The sequence below is a fragment of the Octopus sinensis genome, linkage group LG2, assembly GCF_006345805.1.
Source record: "Octopus sinensis linkage group LG2, ASM634580v1, whole genome shotgun sequence".
Classification (NCBI taxonomy): Eukaryota; Metazoa; Mollusca; class Cephalopoda; order Octopoda; family Octopodidae; genus Octopus; species Octopus sinensis.
Window position 1 is genome coordinate 54,784,107 of NC_042998.1, and position 22,316 is coordinate 54,806,422.

Below are 22,316 nucleotides of genomic sequence, written 5' to 3' on the forward strand. Positions count from 1 at the left end.
CCGAAGTGGAAATCCACAACACCATCTCTTCGGTTATCTGGCCATCTGAAAAACACTTTGAAAAAAAAAAAATAATAACCGAAGAGATGGTGTTGTGGATTTCCACTTCAGCATCTGAAACTCAGAGTTTTATCTTGGCTATTGAATAATAATGGTAACATATTAATTTACAGATAAATTTCCTCTATTTACATAATATTGAGGTCTCTTTCTTTCTTTTGTTATCTTACTGTTTTTACCAATATATATATATATATGTATGTGTTTGTGTGTGTGTGTCCCCCAACATCGCTTGACAACCGATGGTAGTGTGTTTATGTCCCCTTAACTTAGCAGTTCGGCAAAAGAGACCAATAGAATAAGTACTTGGTTTACAAAGAATAAGTCCTGGGATTGATTTGCTCGACTAAAGGCGGTGCTCCAGCATGGCCACAGTCAAATGACTGAAACAAGTAAAAGAGTAAAAGAGTAATCCTAGCCAATCTACATCCATATTATCCAATGTCTACTTCCATTCTTGAAAATGACTGTTGTGATTTGAGATAGATTTGTACAGTCAAATGACTGTTTAGAGGCTCCCTTTATGCATGGCAGTTTCTGAAAGTATATTAAATTGCAATTCAACCTAAATAATAGTAGCTTTACTTATAATCCTTTCAATTTGGGATTATGTTACTGGAAGACGATAAGGACTTCTTTTTTTTTTTTTTTTTTTTCTAAATTTGTTTCTCCGTACCAAAAAGAGAAGTTACTTTCATCTTTCTGAAACGCCACACATTCTTCTGAGTTTGGATCATGATTTTTGCATTACTGAAAATGTTGTGATTTGAGGGAGATTTAGCTACTATTTCCAGCATATCAGGCAACTGTATAAAGGCTTTCTCATTGTTTTGTGTGATAGGGCTGTTTTTGCATTGCTCTTGGAAATTGTATGAAAATTTAACTCTTGCTCTCACACACACACACACACTCTGTCTCTCTCTCTCTCTCTCTCTCTCTCTCTCTCTCTCCTCTCTCTCTCTCTCTCTCTCTCTCTCTCTCTCTCTCTCTCTCTCTCTCTCTCTCTCTCTTTTCATCCATCTGTTTTATCTATCTGACCATAGATACTAACCTTCATGGTTATAAGTTATGACGTTTTTTTTTTATATATTTACATGGTCATCCCACTGTACAAACTTCAGCAAGTGTTTTCTGTTGTAATTTGCTAGTGATATTTGATAGATGGAAACTATATGGAAGCCCATCATATTTATATGTGTGAGTGTGGTTAAAATACTCTGCTTCCCAACCATGTGGTCTTGGGTTCAGTTCCACTGTGTCTAACTTTGGACAAGTGTCTTCTATTATAAACATTGGGCTAAAACCATGTGTTTCAATTTGGTTTATCAGAAACTGTATGGAATCCCATTGTGTGTACATGCGCATGCACCTGTCATTATATTGTGTTTATCCTCCCTCCCCACTGCCTTTTATCAATTTGTGTTGGTTTATTTATGCCTCCGTAACTTAGCAGTTCAGCAAAAGAGACTGAGAGAATAAGTATCAGACTTAAAAAAAAAAAAGGTACGGGGGTCAATTTGTTTGATTAAACCATGCAAGGTACTGCTCCAGCATGACCACACTCCATTGACAGTAACAAGCAAAGCATAAAAGACATGCAAGCTGAAAAGGCTGTAACATCCCCATGTCACTCTTGCTGTGAAAATTGCAGTAAACTAGTGATTGCTCTGCTTTCAGGCTTAGCTTAAGGTATTTTCACGCCCGACATCACAAAATGCGTCTGAATAAACATTACCAGACAGCAAATAGAGACTCGGACTTTGTTTAGAAAATATTTTTCATTTTTAACCTTGTATATAATAATGAAATTATTGTATACAGTGCTCAGGTGCACCACAACTTGTCAGAAAGTGCGTATAGAGTATATGCAGTAATGTACAAATGTCTGGAAAGCAAACAATGTATGAGTCAGATACATGCTTGTGTGTGTATGGAGGGGAGAAAATCAGGTGTAGTGTTGGCGAATCTCAGAAAGCATGGAAGTTTTGAAGGATGCAGTGCTCCGACAACTAACAACTGATGCCGGCAGTTTGTTCCATGCTTCAGCAACTCTCAGCATGAAAAAATGTTTCCTAAAGTCATGGGACCTGTGCTGTTTTCTGACTTTGTAAATATGTCTACGGGTGTTAGACGGGTGGAGTTTGAAAAGGTGCTCAGAGTTATTGTTTGTAAGATGGTTGAAAATTTTATAGTACGCACTAGGGAATTTGGGGGAAAATATGCAGATTATACTCGAGGATTTATGGTTATATTATGAAAAATTATGAACAGTACAATACATCAATAAGAAAACTAAAACAACAGAATACATGTAAATAAATGAAATAATAAGCATAAATTTTGTATTTGGTTTGCAAGATTCTTTATGTGAATTCGTGTGTTGAAGCATAAATGTGTCTGAAAAAAACAAAAAAAAAATGTACTGAAAGACGATCTCTGATTGGCTATTGCAGTTCAAAATCAACCATTCACATTTGTCTCATCAGGCCCAATAAATTGGCCTCAAAGTCCTTTCAGATTGTATCCCTTGGGCCGATCAATTGGCCCAGAGTTAAATACTTAAGGGTTTTAAAAGATTTAAAAAGAGAGAAATAGATATAATGGAAATAAGCATAACGCAGGCGCAGGAGTGGCTGTGTGGTAAGTAGCTTGCTTACAAACCACATGGTTCCGGGTTCAGTCTCACTGCGTGGCACCTTGGGCAAGTGTCTTCTACTATAGCCTTGGGCCGACCAAAGCCTTGTGAGTGGATTTGGTAGACGGAAACTGAAAGAAGCCCGTCATATATATATATATATATATATATATATGTGTGTGTCTGTGTTTGTCCCCCTAGCATTGCTTGACAACCGATGCTGGTGTATTTATGTCCCCGTTACTTAGCGGTTTTTTGGCAAAATAGACCGATAGAATAAGTACTGGGCTTACAAAAGAATAAGTCCCGGGGTCGAGTTGCTCGACTAGAGGCGGTGCTCCAGCATGGCCACAGTCAACTGACTGAAACAAGTAAAAAGAGTAAAGAGTATAACAGGTATTAGAGAGTTATGTTAGCTGAGACATACTTGGTAACATTAGAAGAAGAACTGAAGTTATTTCTTGTTTTTTTTTTTGTTCTATTTTCTCTTGTTTTTACTCCCCAATACATAGCTGCCCACATATCATGCCATTACATTGGTAGAACACTGCTAACAAGAATGCCCAGCACTACATCTTTGCTCAAGTTACTACTGCTTGGCCTTCTACAAGAACAATGCTGGCTTCTCCTGACATTTGTACAAAGACTTAAGGATACAGTTAATTTACTGCACTCCCTTACCAGCTTATCTCTTCACATTTAACTGTTGTTATCATCATAAATCTCTTTAGTAAAAATAAGTCCCCACCCTCTCACAACTGTCAGTTTTCTTTTGTTATTGCCCTTTATTTATTTTATATATATATATATATGTGTGTGTGTGTCTGTGTGTATTTCTTTTTCTGTTCTAACTGATTAGAACCAGTGGTTTTGTTGATGTCTATTGCATTTGTATTCTTTATTCCTCTTGTTGTTGTTGTTTTTTTTTTACTATCCCTTTATTGAATGTGTTTTGCATCTAACTTGTGTTTATATCTTTCCTGGCCGGGCCTCCTTTTTGTTTATAATCATTTATTATAATTTTTTTTCTTTTTTTTTTAACACTGTGACAGATATTTCTTTCTGTAATCACTGTACATTACCTGACAAGATGGATTCCTTTATAATATTCCTATAATGGAATAAGTTAGTGTACTGTGAGAAGAAGATCCTGAAGTTTCAACTGCAGGCTCCTAATATTTCAGAAGCTGGTCCTTTCTTTGGTTTAAAAAAAAAAAAAAAGTATTTTCATAGGTGTAGGCATGGCTGTGTGGGTAAGAAGCTTGCTTCCAGCCACATGGTTCCAGGTTCGTTCCCACTGCATGACTTTTGGGCAAATGTCTTTGACTTTAGCCCAAGGTTTGATCAAAGCCTTGTGAGTGGACTTAGTAGACAGGAACTGAAAGAAGCCTGTCGTGTGCATGTGCGTATGTATATATATGTATATATATATATATATATATATATATTATATATATATATATATATATATATATATATAATATATATATATATATATTCTCTTATTCTTTTACGTGTTTCAGTCATTTGACTTGAGGCCATGCTGGAGCACTGCCTTGAAGGGTTTTTAGTTGAAGGAATCAGCCCTAAGATTTATTCTTTCTAAGCCTAGTACTTAGCCTATTGTTTCTTTTGCTGAACCGCTAGGTTACAGAGACATAAACACACCAACTTCGGTTGTCAAGTGATGGTGGGGGACAGACACACACACAAACATAAATATATATACATATATATGAGTGAGTGGACAAATGAAAGAAGGGCACTCAGCACATTTATTGGGTGTTACATGTATGGATCACAACAGTTTGATACAAATTCCTTCGTACTTTAAGTTTCAAAGCATGATGCTAATCCTTAGCCTTTGGAAATATATATATATATATATATATTATATATATTTATATATATTCTCTTATTCTTTTACGTGTTTCAGTCATTTGACTTGAGGCCATGCTGGAGCACTGCCTTGAAGGGTTTTTAGTTGAAGGAATCAGCCCTAAGATTTATTCTTTCTAAGCCTAGTACTTAGCCTATTGTTTCTTTTGCTGAACCGCTAGGTTACAGAGACATAAACACACCAACTTCGGTTGTCAAGTGATGGTGGGGGACAGACACACACACACAAACATAAATATATATACATATATATGAGTGAGTGGACAAATGAAAGAAGGGCACTCAGCACATTTATTGGGTGTTACATGTATGGATCACAACAGTTTGATACAAATTCCTTCGTACTTTAAGTTTCAAAGCATGATGCTAATCCTTAGCCTTTGGAAATATATATATATATATATCTCATCATCATCATTTAGCGTCCGCTTTCCATGCTAGCATGGGTTGGACGGTTCAACTGGGGTCTTTGAAGCCAGAAGGCTGCATCAGGCCCAGTCTGATCTGGCAGTGTTTCTACGGCTGGATGCCCTTCCTAACGCCAACCACTCCGTGAGTGTAGTGGATGCTTTGTATGTGCCACCTGCACAGGTGCCAGACGGAGCTGGCAAACGGCCACGGACGGATGGTGCTTTTTACGTGCCACCGGCACGGGGGCCAGGCGAGGCTGGCAATGGCCACGAACGGATGGTGCTTTTTACGTGCCACCGGCACGGAGGCCAGTCGGGGCGGCGCTGGCAACGGCCACGATCGGATGGTTCGCTTACTTGTCACCGGCACTGGTATCACAGCTGCAATTTCCATTGATGTTGATTGACTTCGATTTTGGTTCTGCTCTCTGATATCTGATTTGATTTGGTTTGATTTTGATTTTGATTTTCACTTGCCTCAATGGGTCTTCACAAGTGGAGTTTTGTGTCCCAAGAAGGAAAGGTATGTATAAGTTGACTGGCTACATACCAGGTAGAGGCCATGGGTTATGGTCTCACTAGTCTTGCCGGGTCTTCTCACGTACAGCATACGTCCATAGGTCTCAGTCTCTAGTCATTTCCTTGGTGAGATCTAAAGTTCGAAGGTCATGCTTCACCACCTCGTCCCAGGTTTTCCTGGGTCTACCTCTCCACAGGTTCCCTCAACCGCTCGGGTGTGGCATTTTTGCACACAACTATCTTCAGCCATTCTCGTCACATGACCATACCAGCGCAGTCTCTCTTGCACACCACCACTGATGCTTCTTAGGTCCAACTTTTCTCTCAAGGTACTTACACTCTGTCGATTATGAACACTGACATTACACATCCATCAGAGCATACTGGCTTCATTTCTTGCGAGCTTACGTATATCCTCAGCAGTCAGGGCCCATGTTTCACTACCATGTAGCATGGCTGTTCGTACACATGCATCATACAGTCTGCCTTTTACTCTGAGTGAGAGGCCTTTTGTCACCAGCAGGGGTAAGAGCTCTCTGAACTTTGCCAATGCTATTCTTACTCTAGCAGTTACACTTTCAGCACACCCACCCCCACTACTGACTTGGTCACCTAGGTAACGGAAGCTATCAACTACTTCTAGTTTTTCTCCCTGGAACGTGGTAGAAGTTGGTCTCTGCACATTTTCAGTGTTTATTGCTCCTGAGCATCTGCCACAGACAAAAACTATTTTCCTAGTTAGCCTTCCTTTGACATTGCTGCACCTCTTATGTGTCCATAGCTTACACTTGGTGCACCTTATAGAGTTTCTACCTACACCTTTTTTACAGATCGAGCAGGGCCATCTACCTGAAGGCGTTTGTGATTGGTCTACCTTCCTACTTATTAGGACTTTGGTTTTGGCTAGGTTGATTTTAAGGCCCTTCGATTCTAATCCTTGCTTCCACACCTGAAACTTCTCCTCCAGTTATGATAGTGACTCAGCAATTAGAGCAAGGTCATCAGCATAGAGGAGCTCCCAAGGGCATCCTGTCTTGAATTCCTCCGTTATTGCCTGGAGGACTATGATAAATAGGAGGGGACTGAGGACTGAACCTTGGTGGACCCCAACCTCTACCCGGAATTCTTCACGGTAATCGTTGCATATATATATATATCACGTGATCACGTGACCGACCAGACCATCAGATGTTGTTACACACCACTGGTCACAATGCGTTCGCATTGTTTTAGCCTTCAAATGATGCCACCCCGCCGGCTAAGTGAGCAGGCTAACCGAAGAAAGAGTGAGAGAAAGTTGTGGCAAAAGAGTACAGCAGGGATCGCCACCGCCCTGCCGGAGCCTCATGGAGCTTTAGGTGTTTTCGCTCAATAAACACTCACAACGCCCATTCTGGGAATCGAAACCGCGATCCTACGACCGCGAGTCCGCTGCCCTAACCACTAGGCCATTGCACCTCCATATATATATATAAACATCCGGACAAGTAGGTGATACAAAAAGGGACAACAAAACATCCAGATAGACGATGCAAGCAAACAAGGATGGGTCATTCAAAGCTTTCTATCCTCAGTTAAGAACCGGATCATCCTTGCAATTTCAGCTGATTAATCTTGAGATTGCTCCAGTCTGGCCAGCCCCTAGGAAAAACTAAGCTAAGAGCATTGTACATACATACATGATGGGCTTCTTTCAGATTCCGTCTACCAAATCCACTCACAGGGCTTTGGTCACCCCAAGGCTATAGTAGAAGACACTTGCCCAAGATGCCATGCAGTGGGACTGAACCTGGAAAAATGTGGTTGTGAAGCAAGCTTCTTTCCACACAGCCATGCCTGTGCATCGATATATATATATCTGTAAATATAATATGTGACAATTATTTGGTAGCCATGATAAAAATCCGAGTTTCGGATGCTGAGGTGGAAATCCACGCCGCCATCTCTTCAGTTATCTGGCCATCGGAAAAATGCTATGAAAAATATAATATATATTATTTGAAAAATATAATATATATATATCATATATATATATATATATATATATATATATATATATATATATATATATATATATAATATATATATCATATATATCATATATATATCATATATATCATCATCATCATCATCATCATCATCGTTTAACGTCCGTTTTCCGCGCTAGCACGGGTTGGACGGTTTCGACCGGGGTCTGGGGAGCCAGGGGCTGCCCCAGGCTCCAGTCTGGTCTGGCAGTGTTTCTACAGCTTGATGCCCTTCCTAACGCCAACCACTCCGCGAGTGTAGTGGGTGCTTTTTACGTGCCACCTGCACAGGTGCCAGAGGGGTCTGGCATCGGCCACGGTCGGTTGGTGCTTTTTATGTGCCACCTGCACAGAAGCCAGTCGGGGCGGTGCTGGCATCGGCCACGTTCGGATGGTGCTTTTAATGTGGGGGGGTGCAGAAATATAGGGGAGCACCAGTGGGGAGGGGTGGTTCAGAGAAATGGTGACAGGTTCTAGGCAAGTAGAACGTAGGATATCAAGAGAAGGGTAATGCATGGTGAAATAGCGTATTGAGGAGGGGGGTTCGAAGAGTAGAGACCTATAATGGTGGTGGGAGAAGCGACATCCGGTATAGATGGAGCAAAAATATAGATATAGAGATATAGAGATATCCGGTATTGGTGGTGGGGGTGGGCAGGGCGGGTGCACCGCGAATATGTGAAGGTTGATATAGACGAGAGAGCGAGACTTGGTCGGGCAGAATTAATAGAGGAGAAATGGAGAAATTAGATAAAATAGTTAGATAGATAAAAAACAACAGATAAAAAAACATGTATGATTGGTCGAGAAGTGAAAATAAGCATTCAAACTTATCTGTGCTCGGGATTATAGCTGCTAGGTGAATGAGAGCGCACATGTTGGGGCTGCCTTTTAAGTAAAAAGTTGACTGGAAGAGGAATTTTTGGACAAGGCGGAAGTGTATTAAAGGAAACAGACTTCAAGATGGCGAAGATTGATAGACGAGAGAATACGCGAAGGTTGATATAGACGAGAGAGCGAGACTTGATATATATATATATATATATTGTAAGTTTGGATTTTATTCCCTCAAATAATAATTATATATATATATATGTATGTATATATCCTATTTATTAATGCTAAAAAAAAATGTGCTCTAAGATTTTTTCAGCTTTAATAAACATTATATTACTCTGCATTTAGCATTCAAGTACTATTTTTCCACCTTGTTTTTCATTTTATGTGCTTGCTTGTGTGTGTTTCTGTGTGCGTGTGTGTGTGTATCTGTGTATTTGTGTTTGTCCCTTCCATCACTTGGCCATCACTCTGCTGCTTTGCCTACATTGCTGTATATTAATGGTTTAGCAATAAGAGACCGACAGAATAAGTACGGGCTTTAAAAATAAGTACTGGAGTCGATTTGGTCAATTACACCTGTCAAGACAATGTCCTAGCACATCTGCAGTTCTAAGACTGAAACACAAGAGATACAAACCACTATTTGCCAAAATTTGTAAGGAAATAGATGTATGTATTTCTTATGCTTTGTTGTGCTATTTTATGAATGTTTTCAGTGAGAGATATATCTAAAGACAAATTGGCATATCTACTTATGCAGCATTGACCTAAACATTCATAATCAGTGCTTTTGGCCATTTTAGTATTAAGTTGGGTTGCAAATAAGCTTTATCAATCCAAGCACCAAATTAACCTATTACTAGATCTGTTTTTGTCACGAGGCTGTGAAAAATAATTGAAATATCTGTGATATTCCTTGAGTTCAATCTATCTGGATTTACTAATGTATTTACTTGTTTGTTTCTAGGTCACAATTTGCAACATATGAAAGGACTATGAACCTTAACCAGTATGTTAAAAAAAAGCGCAAATGTAATTATGAACAGTACACTTCAAGTTCTGATGAAGAGGATCTGGAAGAAACTAAAAGATTGTCTGAAATAAATCAAGCTAAAAAAATTCGGTGTGCTGATTCCAACCATAAATCTGAAAAAAATGATGCAGACGTCAAGCTCACATTGAAAGAGGACAGGATATTAGATGCCAAACTGCCTAACTCGAGTGCCAGTACTAATCAAAATGAATCTGCTAGTAGTAATGAAAACTCTTTAAGGAATTCTGAGACTGGAGTATGTTCTGAGAAGACTGTACGGCAAACTAACTTAACTCATCTAATAAATACTTTAGGAAATAATGATATTGAAATGAAGTGTAATAAAAAGGACAAGCTTGATGTAAATTGTGGAAATGGAGAAGTTGCTGAGAATATCGAGTCACTAACAATTGAAAATAAAAGCAATGTGATCAAGATGAAAGAATGCATGGATGTGAACGATTTGCCTCTTGTGGAAAATTATTCGCAGAGGAATTTGTACGCGGGAAGTGTTGATGACTTAAATGATTGTGATTCTACAGGTATGAATACAAGCCACCGTAGTTGGGATTTTAGTGAATATAATATACCTAACATCGGTGGCCAGCTGTTAGTGCATTTTACGCCACCAAATGATGACATAGTAACCGCACTTTTAGGAGAACCTTTACAATCAAGAGAGCATATTTTTAATGTCCAAGAATATCGAGAGACTGTAATGTGTCGGCATAAATATTTCCGCACAACACAGCACTGTTTATTCAGAAATGAACCTTTGAAATATTCTTTTCAGAAGCCAACTGGCAAATCTAAAAGTTATGCTAAAAATTGGTCAGAATATAAAAGAATAATGGAAAAAGAGACGGTACAAAAACAAAATACATTTTCATCTCTCAGATTCCTTTGGGAAGATGATGTCAAACCATTATTATCTCCTGAAGATAACTTGTCTACAGGTCAGTAATGTTTTTCTTCCCTTATTTTTGTATTGTGTTCAATTAGTAGTTTTATCTTTCAATAGATGGTAACTTAGACAAGTGTCTTCTACTTACTACAACTTCATCATCATCATCGTTTAACGTCCGTTTCCCATGCTAGCATGGGTTGGACGGTTCGACCAGGGTCTGGGGAGCCAGGAGGCTGCACATGCCCTTCTGTGACTAATAACTTGTGAGTGAAGTTTGAAGTATGAAATCTGTACAGAAGTTTGACTGAATAGGAGATAACCTCTCCAAAATGCATGAATCCATCAATCTGGTTAGGGGGTGCTCCAGACTGACTTGGTGTGATTCATCTTTTTGTTCACAGCAAGAATTTTTTCTCTTTGTGACAAAATGCGGTGAATGAATTACTTATGGATTGGAATATGTTTGAAGCATATTTGAACTGGTGACAAGTTTATATTTGCTTGCATCACTGCTTACCACTTTCATTTTATATTTTACTATGGCCGGACTGCCATTTAGCTCAATCAGTCACAGCACTTTGAATGGAATATAATAAGTGAGACCTCACACTCTAGTAGTCAGCTCGCAGTGCCTCCTTTCTAGTTTTGATTCTGAAGAGGAGATAACTACTCTGAAATGCATGCATCCATCAGTCTGGGTAGGGGGTGCTCTAGACTGACTTGGTGTGTTTACACTTTTTTGTCAACATCAAGAATTTTTCAATGCCACTGCTTAACACCTTGGACAAATGTCTTCTGCTGGAAGGCAGCGAGCTGGCAGAAACGTTAGCACACTGGGCGAAATGCTTAGCGGTATTTCATCTGTCCTTACATTCTGAGTTCAAATTCTGCCGAGGTCGACTTTGCTTTTCATCCTTACAGGGTCGATAAATTAAGTACCAGTTGTGCACTGAGGTCAATGTAATCGACTTAATCCCTTTGTCTGTCCTTGTTTGTCCCTTCTATGTTTAGCCCTTTGTGGGCAATGAAAAAAAAAAATTTCTTCTGCTGAAGTACAATTATATGTATATTGATAATTTATGGTATTGGATGGCTAAATCAATTATCAGACAGAATACCAAGTATTTTCTTACACAACTGGTGTTGGTGTGCTATTACCCCAGTAACATTGCAGTTCAACAAAAAAGACCAATAGAACCAGGCTTAAAAAGAAAATAAGTACTGGGGTTGATTCATTCAACTAAAATTTTTCAAAATGGTGCCCCGGCATGGCCACAGTCAAATGACTGAAACAAGTAAAAGATAAAAAAAAACAATGATAGAAGATAGGTATACAATGCAAAACCACCATGCAGACTGTGATAGTCAGTAAAACAGGAATAAAATTTTAAAATTTATTCTTTCTGTGCAGGAGTGGCTGTGTGGTAAGTAGCTTGCTTACCAACCACATGGTTCCTGGTTCAATTCCACCGTGTGACACCTTGGGCGTCTTCTGCTATAGCCTTGGTCCAACCAAAGTCTTAAAGCTCATATATGTATATGTGTGTATATATTTATATATGTATATATATATGTATATGTGTATATATGTGTGTGTATATATGTATGTATATATGTATGTATGTTTATGTGTTTGTGTTTGTCCCCCCATCATTGTTTGACAATCGATGTTGATGTGTCTACGTCCCTGTAACTTAGTGGTTCAGCAAAAGAGACCAATAGAATAAGTACTAGGCTTACAAAGGATAAGTTCTGGTGTTGAGTTGTTCAACTAAAGGCGGTGCTCCAGCATGACCACAGTCAAGTGACTGAAACAAAATAAAAGAGTAAAAGGGTAAAAGAGTACAGTTCAATACTAAATGATCTACTGCAGCCCCAGCAGTAGAGGAACCCTGATTTGGGTGATTTTGATAACTAATTTATTCCTCCTATTCTAATTTAATGATGCCAGTCTACCAAATCCCACAACCACCACCATGACTACGTCTTTCAGTGTTATTTAAGCTAGGACCTCTGATATTGTTGTTCACAGGGAACATGAACAGATTCAGATCCCTTTCTGTCCAGAAACCTCATCAGTGTTTGTTTGTTTGGTTTTTTTGTTATCATTTTTTTTTTGTACAGACAAACCAACTCCAAATAAAATTTATTTAATAAATGTTGACATATTTAACTCTGGCTCTTCAAATCACTCTTAAAAATACACACTCAGAGAATTTTCAAATAAACTACCGTTTTGCTAAAGAACTGGTTTTGTACTCATCATCTTCATAAGTAGTTTGTCGTTGTTGCTGTTGTTGTTGTTGTCATCGTAGTCGCTGTTGTGGATTTTTTTTTTCTAATACACCCACCCCTATTCATCATTGTATTGTATGTGTTTTCTTTTCCCTCTCTCTCTCTCTCTCTCTCCCACCATCTCTCTCTTTCTCTCTCTCTCCCTGTATGTGTATTTTATTTTCAAGCTTGTATTATTTTGTTTTCCATTTATCAACAGTCTGGTCGCTTTTTTTGTTCACTTTCATGGAAAATTGTTTCCATCTGTGTAATATTTATGTTGTGCTTGTGAATGTGCATGCATGTGTGTGTGTGAAATGTAATAACATGTCTTTCAATGTATGTGCATGTAGTGATGTGTATAATTACATACACACACACACACATATTTATATACGCATATGTATATGTAATATCATGTCTATAAAGTCTATATGTATATACGCATGGTTATGTGTATACATACATACATACATACATACTTATATATGTGTATATATATGTGTGTATATTTATATATATACACACACACACATATATATATACATCTTTATATATACATCAATAAATATAAATGTATAAATACATCTATATATATATATATATATATACACACACCCATGCTAGCATGGAAGGCAAACGTTAAACAATGATGATGATGATGTATATATATATACACATACACACACACACACATATATATATACATGCTTGTTTGTATATATATATATGTGTGTGTATCCATACACACAGACTTGTACATAAACTGTTGCAGTGATATTTTCTTATGAGTTCCTCTTTATAATTTTTCATTGTCACACTAAACAATTTTGCAACCAGTTTAAGCAGAAACTTCTTCCCCTCACCCCTCTTCTCCTTTCCCTTACCCTTCCATCTATTTTTACTTACTCTTTTCTTTAAATTTTTTCATTGATTTTTGTTTTTGTTTTTTTTTTGTTTTTTTCTTAATATTTACACTATATGTGTTTCTGTGTAAAGATTCCATGAGACCACCCCTAAAGATTAAGAAATACTGGTTAGTGATATAATCTAGACAAGTTTTGTGGCTACTGTAAATGAGAAATGTTTATTGTAAGATTAAATGATGATAAGTTTGGTTGGTGGATGTGTGGTGTGTTGTATTTTAATCTTTCATAACTCTAACATTCAATGGTTTTCTTCTTTGCAACATCTCTAATTTTAAGCTATAATGATGATTGAGTTCTTACCATTCTACTATATCCTTGTGGTTGTTGTTGTTCTTCTTGTTGCACTTTAGCTCAAAGTTATCTCTGATTCTAATCTTTTAGACCTTTGATCCAAAAAGTATTCCACATACTGTCATTCCGGAATAGTGTGTCTTAGAGCACAATATCCGAGGTGTCCTTTTAAAAAAATTTTAAAAAGCGCTAGGGTGACAAACACAGACACACAAACATACACACACATAAAGGTGTGGCTGTGTGGTAAGAAGCCTGCTTCTCAACTACATTGTCCTGGGTTCAGTCTCACTGCATGGCAACTTGGGCAAGTGTATTCTACTATAGCCTTGCTCTGACCAAAACCTTGTGAGTGGGTTTGGTAGATAGAAACTGAAAGAAACCTATCATATATGCGTGCATGTGTGTGTGTTCCTAGCACCACTTGATAACCGGTGTTGGTTTGTTTGTGTTCCCAAAACTTTGCAGTTTGATAAAAGATACCAAAGTACTCTGTTTTAAAAAGAAAGAATAAGTACTGGGATTGCTTCATTCGACTAAAAGTTCTTCAAGGTGATGCCCCAGCAAGGTCGCAGTTTAATAACTGAAACAAGTAAAGGATAAAATAAAACAAATGCTTGGGTGTGATTTGGAGGGACTTGTGGCTGTTATTTCTGATTGATTGAGAACTTATGTTGAGGTGCCCTAGTTGATTCATGGTAATTGTTTTACTCCAGATTACACCTGTTCCAAAAGACGTGGGTTGAATACAAGAACCTCCTCTCACACGTATGTGTGTATATATATGTATCTATATGTATATTTATACATGTGTGTGTGTATGCATATGTTTGTGCCTTCTTGCCTTGAACTTGTGGTAGTTGTAAACAGATGTCACCTTCATACAAGCAGTGTCCTTCATTTTTGATCTTGCATGGAAACAGCTTGCCTGGCTGTGAGGAGATATTACTTTACTTGAAAACAAGTGAGGGTTGGTGACAGGAAGGGCATCCAGCTGTAGGAAGTCCACCTCAACAAATTCCATCTGACCCATTCAAGCATGAAAAAAGTGAATGTTAAAACAATAGTGAAGATGATCTGTAATGCTTTATAGGATTATCAAATCAACCACTGTATATACGATTGGCACTTTATTTTTGTCTTCCCAGACGAAAGGCAAAGTTAAGCTCAGCATGATTTGAACTCAGAGATATAGAAGACCATAACTAAATACCTCAGGTATTTTATTCAAGGTCTCAAATACTTCGGCCAATCCTTATTATTGAACTCTAAATTACTCTGCCTCAGATCTCAGTTTACTCTTACTCTTTTACTCTTTTACTTGTTTCAGCCATTTGACTGCAGCCATGCTGGAGCACTACCTTTAGTCGAGCAAATTGACCCCCAGGACTTATTCTTTGTAAGCCTAATACTTATTCTATCGGTCTCTTTTGCCGAACCGCTAAGTTACGGAGCACATAAACACACCAGCATCGGTTGTCAAGCAATGCTAGGGGGACAAACACAGACACACACACATACATATATATATACATATATACGACGGGCTTCTTTCAGTTTCCGTCTACCAAATCCACTCACAAGGCTTTGGTCAGCCCGAGGCTATAGTAGAAGACACTTGCCCAAGATGCCACGCAGTGGGACTGAACCCGGAACCATGTGGTTGGTAAGCAAGCTACTTACCACACAGCCACTCCTGTTCAACAATATTTATTTTACCTCTTATTTTCTTATTCTACTGCATGATAAATGGAGCAGAATTCCATGCCTGGATAGAATACAAGATACATTGACAGCAGCTCTGCAGTATTCTTGATAGAGTTAAAAGCTACAGCAAGACCTGCTACTCTTCCTTTTTTGTTTTTGATGAGTGTCTTTTAGTTAACACTTGGTGTCGTGTATGTGAAATTAGACTTCCTCTGTGTTGTTGCATATTTTCCTGATTAAAAAAAATAACGTTCAACAAACTCTTTATACAATATATCAAACTTGGTTTTCATTGACATTAGCTAAAAAAAAAAATTGATTCAGTTTTTTATTTTTTTTCTCCCAATCTTTAAGTTTTTTTGCTATAGGGAAAAAGAACAAAAAGCAATGAGAAAGTCTTATTTTTATCAGGTTTCAAATTTAAAAAAAAAAAGTTTAATTTTTTCCTTTCCAATGCTAAGAAAAGAATGAAAGCAATGGAGACCAGCTGGTATGTGATATCAGATTGTGGGCATTTTTTCTTCCTGGTGTAGAAACTAAAAAAAAAAAATGGCTTATAATTTACTTTAATTTAGAACGAGTGAAAAATTTTGACCAATCATTTTGTTGCGTTATGCATACATTTATATACACTCACATTCTTTTCCCTCTTCTTTCTCTCTCCTTCACTCTCTCTTTCAGCGTCCTATCAGTACACACACACATACAAAGATTATGTAGATCTCCCAAGTTGCCTTGAAATTAAAATTGGACATTTTGTGATTTTTGTTTTACTTTGAATCTGTTATCTTCAGATCATTGTAATTTTGAATAAAATAGGTGAAACTTTTACCACACTAAGCTGCTGATGCTCAGTTGTGTATATATGTGTGTGTGTGTGCATGCATGTGTGGGTAAATGCAGTAGGGCCAAATGACTAAAGAAGCTCATTTTTTTAAATCTCGAGGTACCAGGTTCAATCTCACTCTGTGGTTTCTTACCCATGTAATTTTTCAATAGCCCCAAGTTCAACCCATACCTTGTGACCTTGTAAATGTTATTGGGTAGATGGAAACTGTGTAGAAGCCCATTAAGTGGATTGTACCTGTTATTCAAAGGTACAGCCTTGTCACACAATGTCATGGTGATTCTGTCACCTGAGATTAAGATTAACCCTTTAGCATCCAGGTATATCTCTCAAATGAAATGCTTATTTACTCACATTGTTTTGAATGAATCATGCTTTAGCTTGTAGCTTTGAGATTTCAATAGTGTGTTTATTTTTAGAATGACATTGTAGGGTAAGTGTGAGAGGTTGGATCTGGTCAGTATTTGGGTTGGAAATGGCTGGATTTAATGCTAAAGGGTTAAGGCTACATATGCCTGTTTGATGCTCAGTCACTTACTTACGAATTCATCGAACAGGTGATTCAGTTGCCAAAACAACTAAACTCTCATCACCAGAACTGACAGAGACTCATCCATCTATGTGTACATAGATCTTTTATTGTTTACCTTTTACTTGTTTTATGTGGGCCACATGAGACATGTGGAGGCGCCTAGCTTAAAGGTTAGGTGTTGGACTCATGGTCATAAGCTTGTGGTTTCAATTCTTGGACCGGGTGATGCATTGCATTCTTGAGCAAAACATTTTTTTTACATTGCTCCAGTCCGCTCAGCTGGCAAAAATGAGTAATCTTGTGAGGGACTGGTGTCCCATCCAGGTGCAGAATATATAAACCATGAAACCAGGAAATTGGCCCATATGAGTCAGTATCACTTGAGAAGATTAATTTACATGGCTCATCATCAGCTAAGTCACACTTAAAAATATCCAAGGCAATTTTACTTTACAATTTTTCATTCAGAAAGACCAATGGTCTACAGTTTGCTCATACCTGTTGTGTGTGGTTTGTTACCCAGTACACTCTGTAAAAATGTTAGTGTTAGGAAGGGCATCCAGCCATAGAACCATGTTTTGTGAATGGATTGGTAAACGGAAACTGAAAGAAACCCGTCGTATACATATGTCATCATCATCATCATCATCGTTTAACGTCCGCTTTCCATGCTAGCATGGGTTGGACGGTTCAACTGGGGTCTGGGAAGACAGAAGGCTGCACCAGGCCCAGTTTGATCTGGCAGTGTTTCTACAGCTGGATGCCCTTCCTAACGCCAACCACTCCATGAGTGTAGTGGGTGCTTTTTACGTGCCACTGGCACAGGTGCCAGACAAGGCTGGCAAATGGCCACGATCGGGTGGTGCTTTTTACGTGCCACCGGCACGGAGACCAGACGAAGCTGGCAATGGCCACGGTCGGAAGGTGCTTTTTACGTGCTACCGGCACGGAAGCCAGTCAGGGCGGCGCTGGCTACAGCCATGTTCGGATGGTTCTCTTACGTGCCACCGGCACTGGTATCACAGCTACAAATTCCACTGACGTTGATAGATTACAATTTTGATTTTGATTTTGATTTTCACTTGCCTCAACAGGTCTTCACAAGTGGAGTTTTGTGTCCCAAGAAGGAAAGGAACACATAAGTAGGCTGGCTACATCCCAGGTAGAGGCCACGGGATTATGGCCTCACCTGTCCTGCTGGGTCTTCTCACGCATGGCATACTTCCAATGGTCTCAGTCTCTAGTCATTTCCTCGGTGAGACCTAAAGTTCGAAGGTCGTGCTTCACCACCTCGTCCCAGGTTTTCCTGGGTCTGCCTCTTCCACAGGTTCCCTCAACCGCTAAGGTGTGGCACTTTTTCACACAACTATCTTCATCCATTCTCACCACATGACCATACCAGTGCAAATGTCTCTCTTGCACACCACAACTGATGCTTCTTAGGTCCAACTTTTCTCTCAAAGTACTTACACTCTGTTGAGTATGAACACTGACATTACACATCCATCGGAGCATACTGGCTTCACTTCTTGCGAGCTTACGCATATCCTCAGCAGTCAGGGCCCATGTTTCACTGCCATGTAGCATGGCTGTTCGTACACATGCGTCATACAATCTGCCTTTTACTCTGAGTGAGAGGCCTTTTGTCACCAGCAGAGGTAAGAGCTCTCTGAACTTTGCCCTGGCTATTCTTACTCTAGCAGTTACGCTTTCAGCACACCCACCCCCGCTACTGACTTGGTCACCTAGGTAACGGAAGCTATCAACTATTTCTAGTTTTTCTCCATGGAATGTGGCGGAAGATGGTCTCTGCGTATTTTCAGTGTTTATGGCTCCTGAGCATTTGCCACACACAAAAACTATCTTCCTAGTTAGCCTTCCTTTGACATTGCTGCACCTCTTATGTGTCCATAGCTTACACTTGGTGCATCTTATAGAGTTTCTACCTACATGTATATATATATGATGATGATGATGATATATATATATGTACGTGTGTGCATATGTCTGTATTTGTCCCCCCAACATCGCTTGACAATCGATGCTGGTGTGTTTACATCCCCGTAACTTAGTGGTTCGGCAAAAGTGACCGATAGAATAAGTACTAGGCTTACAAAGAATAAGTCCTGGGGTTGATTTGCTCGACTAAAGGTAGTGCTCCAGCATGGCTGCAGTCAAATGACTGAAACAAGTAAAAGAGATTCACTCACAAGGCTTTGTTGACTTGAGGCTATGATAGTGCCACACAGAGGGACTGAACCAGGAACCATGTGGTTGGGAAGCAAAATTCTTACCAAATAGCCATAAATATACTCAGTATTTGAATCTGATGAAATATCTGTTACAGTTTGTTATTTAGAGAAATTGTAAATTGTTTCTTTCTGGATTTCTTCATTTGTTTGGTTTTTGCATTTTTATGCTTTTTTTTTTTTTGCTTTCTTTTAAAATTTATATCTTTCTCCACCCCACCAACTCCATCTCTTGAATTCAGAACAATTAAGAAAAAAAACATAGGACAAGCAAACTATATTTCTTGTCTATCTGAAAGAAAAGGGAAAAAAAAAACCATAGAAACTCTTACCTTACCTTCGTCTTTAAGCTTTTGAGAAATAAGGTATGGTGCTTGAGGAAGCTAGAATTCTAACAAACAACAAAAGAAAAGCTATGTGAAAGAATAGAGAGTTGTGTACAGATTGAACATATGTTATTCCAATGATCTTTGTTGTAATCTGTTTAGCTGGGGATTTTCTGCAGTTTATCTCAAGTTGTCAAGATAGCAAACAGCAATGCATCTTTACCTTCGAGAGATAATATGACTATCTGCCTCACTGTTAATTAAACTAAGATTATTTATGTCTGACCTGTCCCAATAAGAAAAGCAGATTCTGTGATTGAAAGAGAAAGAGAGAAGAAAATGATATCCTATAGGATTAGATAGGCTGGAAGAGAAGCAGTGTACGCACAGTGCCATTATATTCATTCTTCCCTCTACTAACATTCAGCTGTAGATCTGTTAAGAATTATTTGATATATCTTTCTAGTTAGCTGTAAATTTTCTCAGCAGAATACAGACATTTCATTTTCACTGTATGCCACTACAAGATGAACAATGAACAGTGATATCTTAACATAGTTGATTAATTTTCTGTTACCAGCTTCCAACAATAATGGTTCCTGGTCTATCAAAGGTTTTACGTAAGATGGCTGGTGCTAGAATCATTTACGCATCAGACAAAATGCTTTGTGGCACTTCTTCCAGTCCTTCATATTCATGTTCTTCTTTGTCCTTATAACAGAATGGTGTGGTCAGAAGGGGTTTTACTGTTATTTCTTGCAAATCAAACAATCCCATTGTGATTTCTCAGTACTTTTTCTTTTATTCTTTTACTTGTTTCAGTCATTTGACTGGCTATGCTGGAGCACTGCCTTAAAGGGTTTTTAGCTGCAGAAATCAACCCAATGATTTATTCTATTGGCCCTTTTTGCCAAACTGCTAAGTTACAGGGATGTAAACACACCAACATCGGTTGTCAAGCAATGGTGGAGGAACAAATACAGACATGAAGACACAGAGATATATGTATATATATGATGGACTTCTTTCAGTTTCCATCTACTAAATCCACTCACAAAGCTTTGCTCAGCCCAAAGCTATAGTAGAAGACACTTGCCCAAGGTGTCATGTAGTGGGACTGAACCCAGGACCATAATGTTGGTAAGCAAGCTTCTTACCACACAGCCACGCCTGTTGGTGGTATCCTTTATAAAACATAGCTGTGATGATACAAATCACTGTATGAACCAGACTATTGGATATTGTTATACACTGCTGCTCACAATGTACTTCCTCATGTTGTAGCTTTTGAATAATGCTACCCTGTTGAGTAGGTGGGTAGGCCAACATTCCACTTGACTGGAAGTTTAATCCATTTGCAGGTTTACCCATTTACAGCTGAGTGGACTGGAGCAATGTGAAATAAAGTGTTATGCTGAAAAACACAATGAACCACCAGTTTGGAAATTGAAACCATGACCTTGTGATCATGAGTGCAACACCCTAACCACTAAAGCATGACCCTGAAAAAATGAAAGGCAAAGTCAACCTCAGTGGAATTTGAACTCAGAACATAACAGCAGATGAAATACTGCTAAGCATTTTGCCCAGCATGCTAACGATTCTGCCAGCTAATAATAATAACGGTTTCAAATTTTTCCACAAGGGCAGCAGTTTTGAGGGAGGGGATAAGTTGATTACATCAGCCCCAGTGTTCATCTGGTACTCATTTTATCAACCCTGAAAGGATGAAAGACAAAGTTGACCTTAGGGGAATTTGAACTCAGAACGTAGCGATGGGCGAAACACCGTTAAGCATTTTGTCCAGCATGCTAACAATTCTGCCAGCTCGCTGCCTTTGATAATGATAATAATCCTTTCTACTGAAGACACAAGGCTTGAAATTTGAGTGGGGGAAACTAGTTGATTACATCAACCTCAATGTTTCTCTGGTACCTAATCTATCAACTCCAAAAGGATGAAAGGCAAAGTTGACCTCAGCAGAATTTGAACTCAGAACGTAGCGACAGACAAAATACCACTAAGCATTTCGCCTGGCATGCTAATGATTCTGCCAGTTCACCGCCTTAATAATAACAATAACCCTTTCTACTTAGTTAGTTAGTTAATTTGGCTCAAAAGCAAATAGCAAGGCCATATAGGGGGACATGGAGTTAAGTACAGGGTGGTGTTCATGTAAAGAGTTCAGGCCACTTGAGGTCCAAGGAGGCTTTGAACAAAGCGGTCGTCGGCATCTTTACCATCTCGTCTGGCAGCTTGTTCCACGGATCCGCAACCCGGACGGAGAAAGCTCCTACAAGGCCTGAAATTTGGGTGGGGGAGGCTAGTCAATTACATCAACCTCACTGTTTAACTGGTATTCATTTTATTGATCCAAGAAAGACAAAAGGCAAAGTCAACCTTCACAGAATTTGAATTTAGAATATAACAAGTTGGGAAGAAATGCCACTAAGCATTGTTTGTCACATTAATGCTTCTGCTAGTCTACCACCTTAATGATAATAATAATTCTTCCTCTAGAGTAGCGAGCTGGCAGAAACGTTAGCATGCCGGGCGAAATGCTTAGCGGTATTTCGCCTGCCGTTACGTTCTGAGTTCAAAGTCCACCGAGGTCAACTTTGCCTTTCATCCTTTCGAGGTTGATTAAATAAGTACCTGTTATGCACTAGGGTCAATGTAATCGTTTGTCTGTCCTTGTTTGTTCCCTCTGTGTTTAGCCCCTTGTGGGTAGTAAAGAAATAGATATTTTGTCTGTCGTCACATTCTGAGTTCAACTTCAGCCAAGGTTGACTTTGCCTATCATCTTTTTGGGTCAGTTAAATAAGTACCAG

General features: G+C 38.8%; 1 protein-coding gene across 2 annotated transcripts in view; it reads left to right on the top strand.

Annotated features, from left to right (window-relative positions):
• LOC115232025 (tRNA-splicing endonuclease subunit Sen54) overlaps nucleotides 1–22,316 on the top strand; it is a 140,990-nt gene that overhangs the window by 33,991 nt on the left and 84,683 nt on the right. For both annotated transcript variants that reach the window (XM_036513334.1, XM_029801900.2), the window contains exon 6: nucleotides 9,358–10,379. In XM_036513334.1, the coding sequence (XP_036369227.1) occupies nucleotides 9,358–10,379 (1,022 nt within the window). The remainder of the gene's footprint in view (nucleotides 1–9,357; nucleotides 10,380–22,316) is intronic.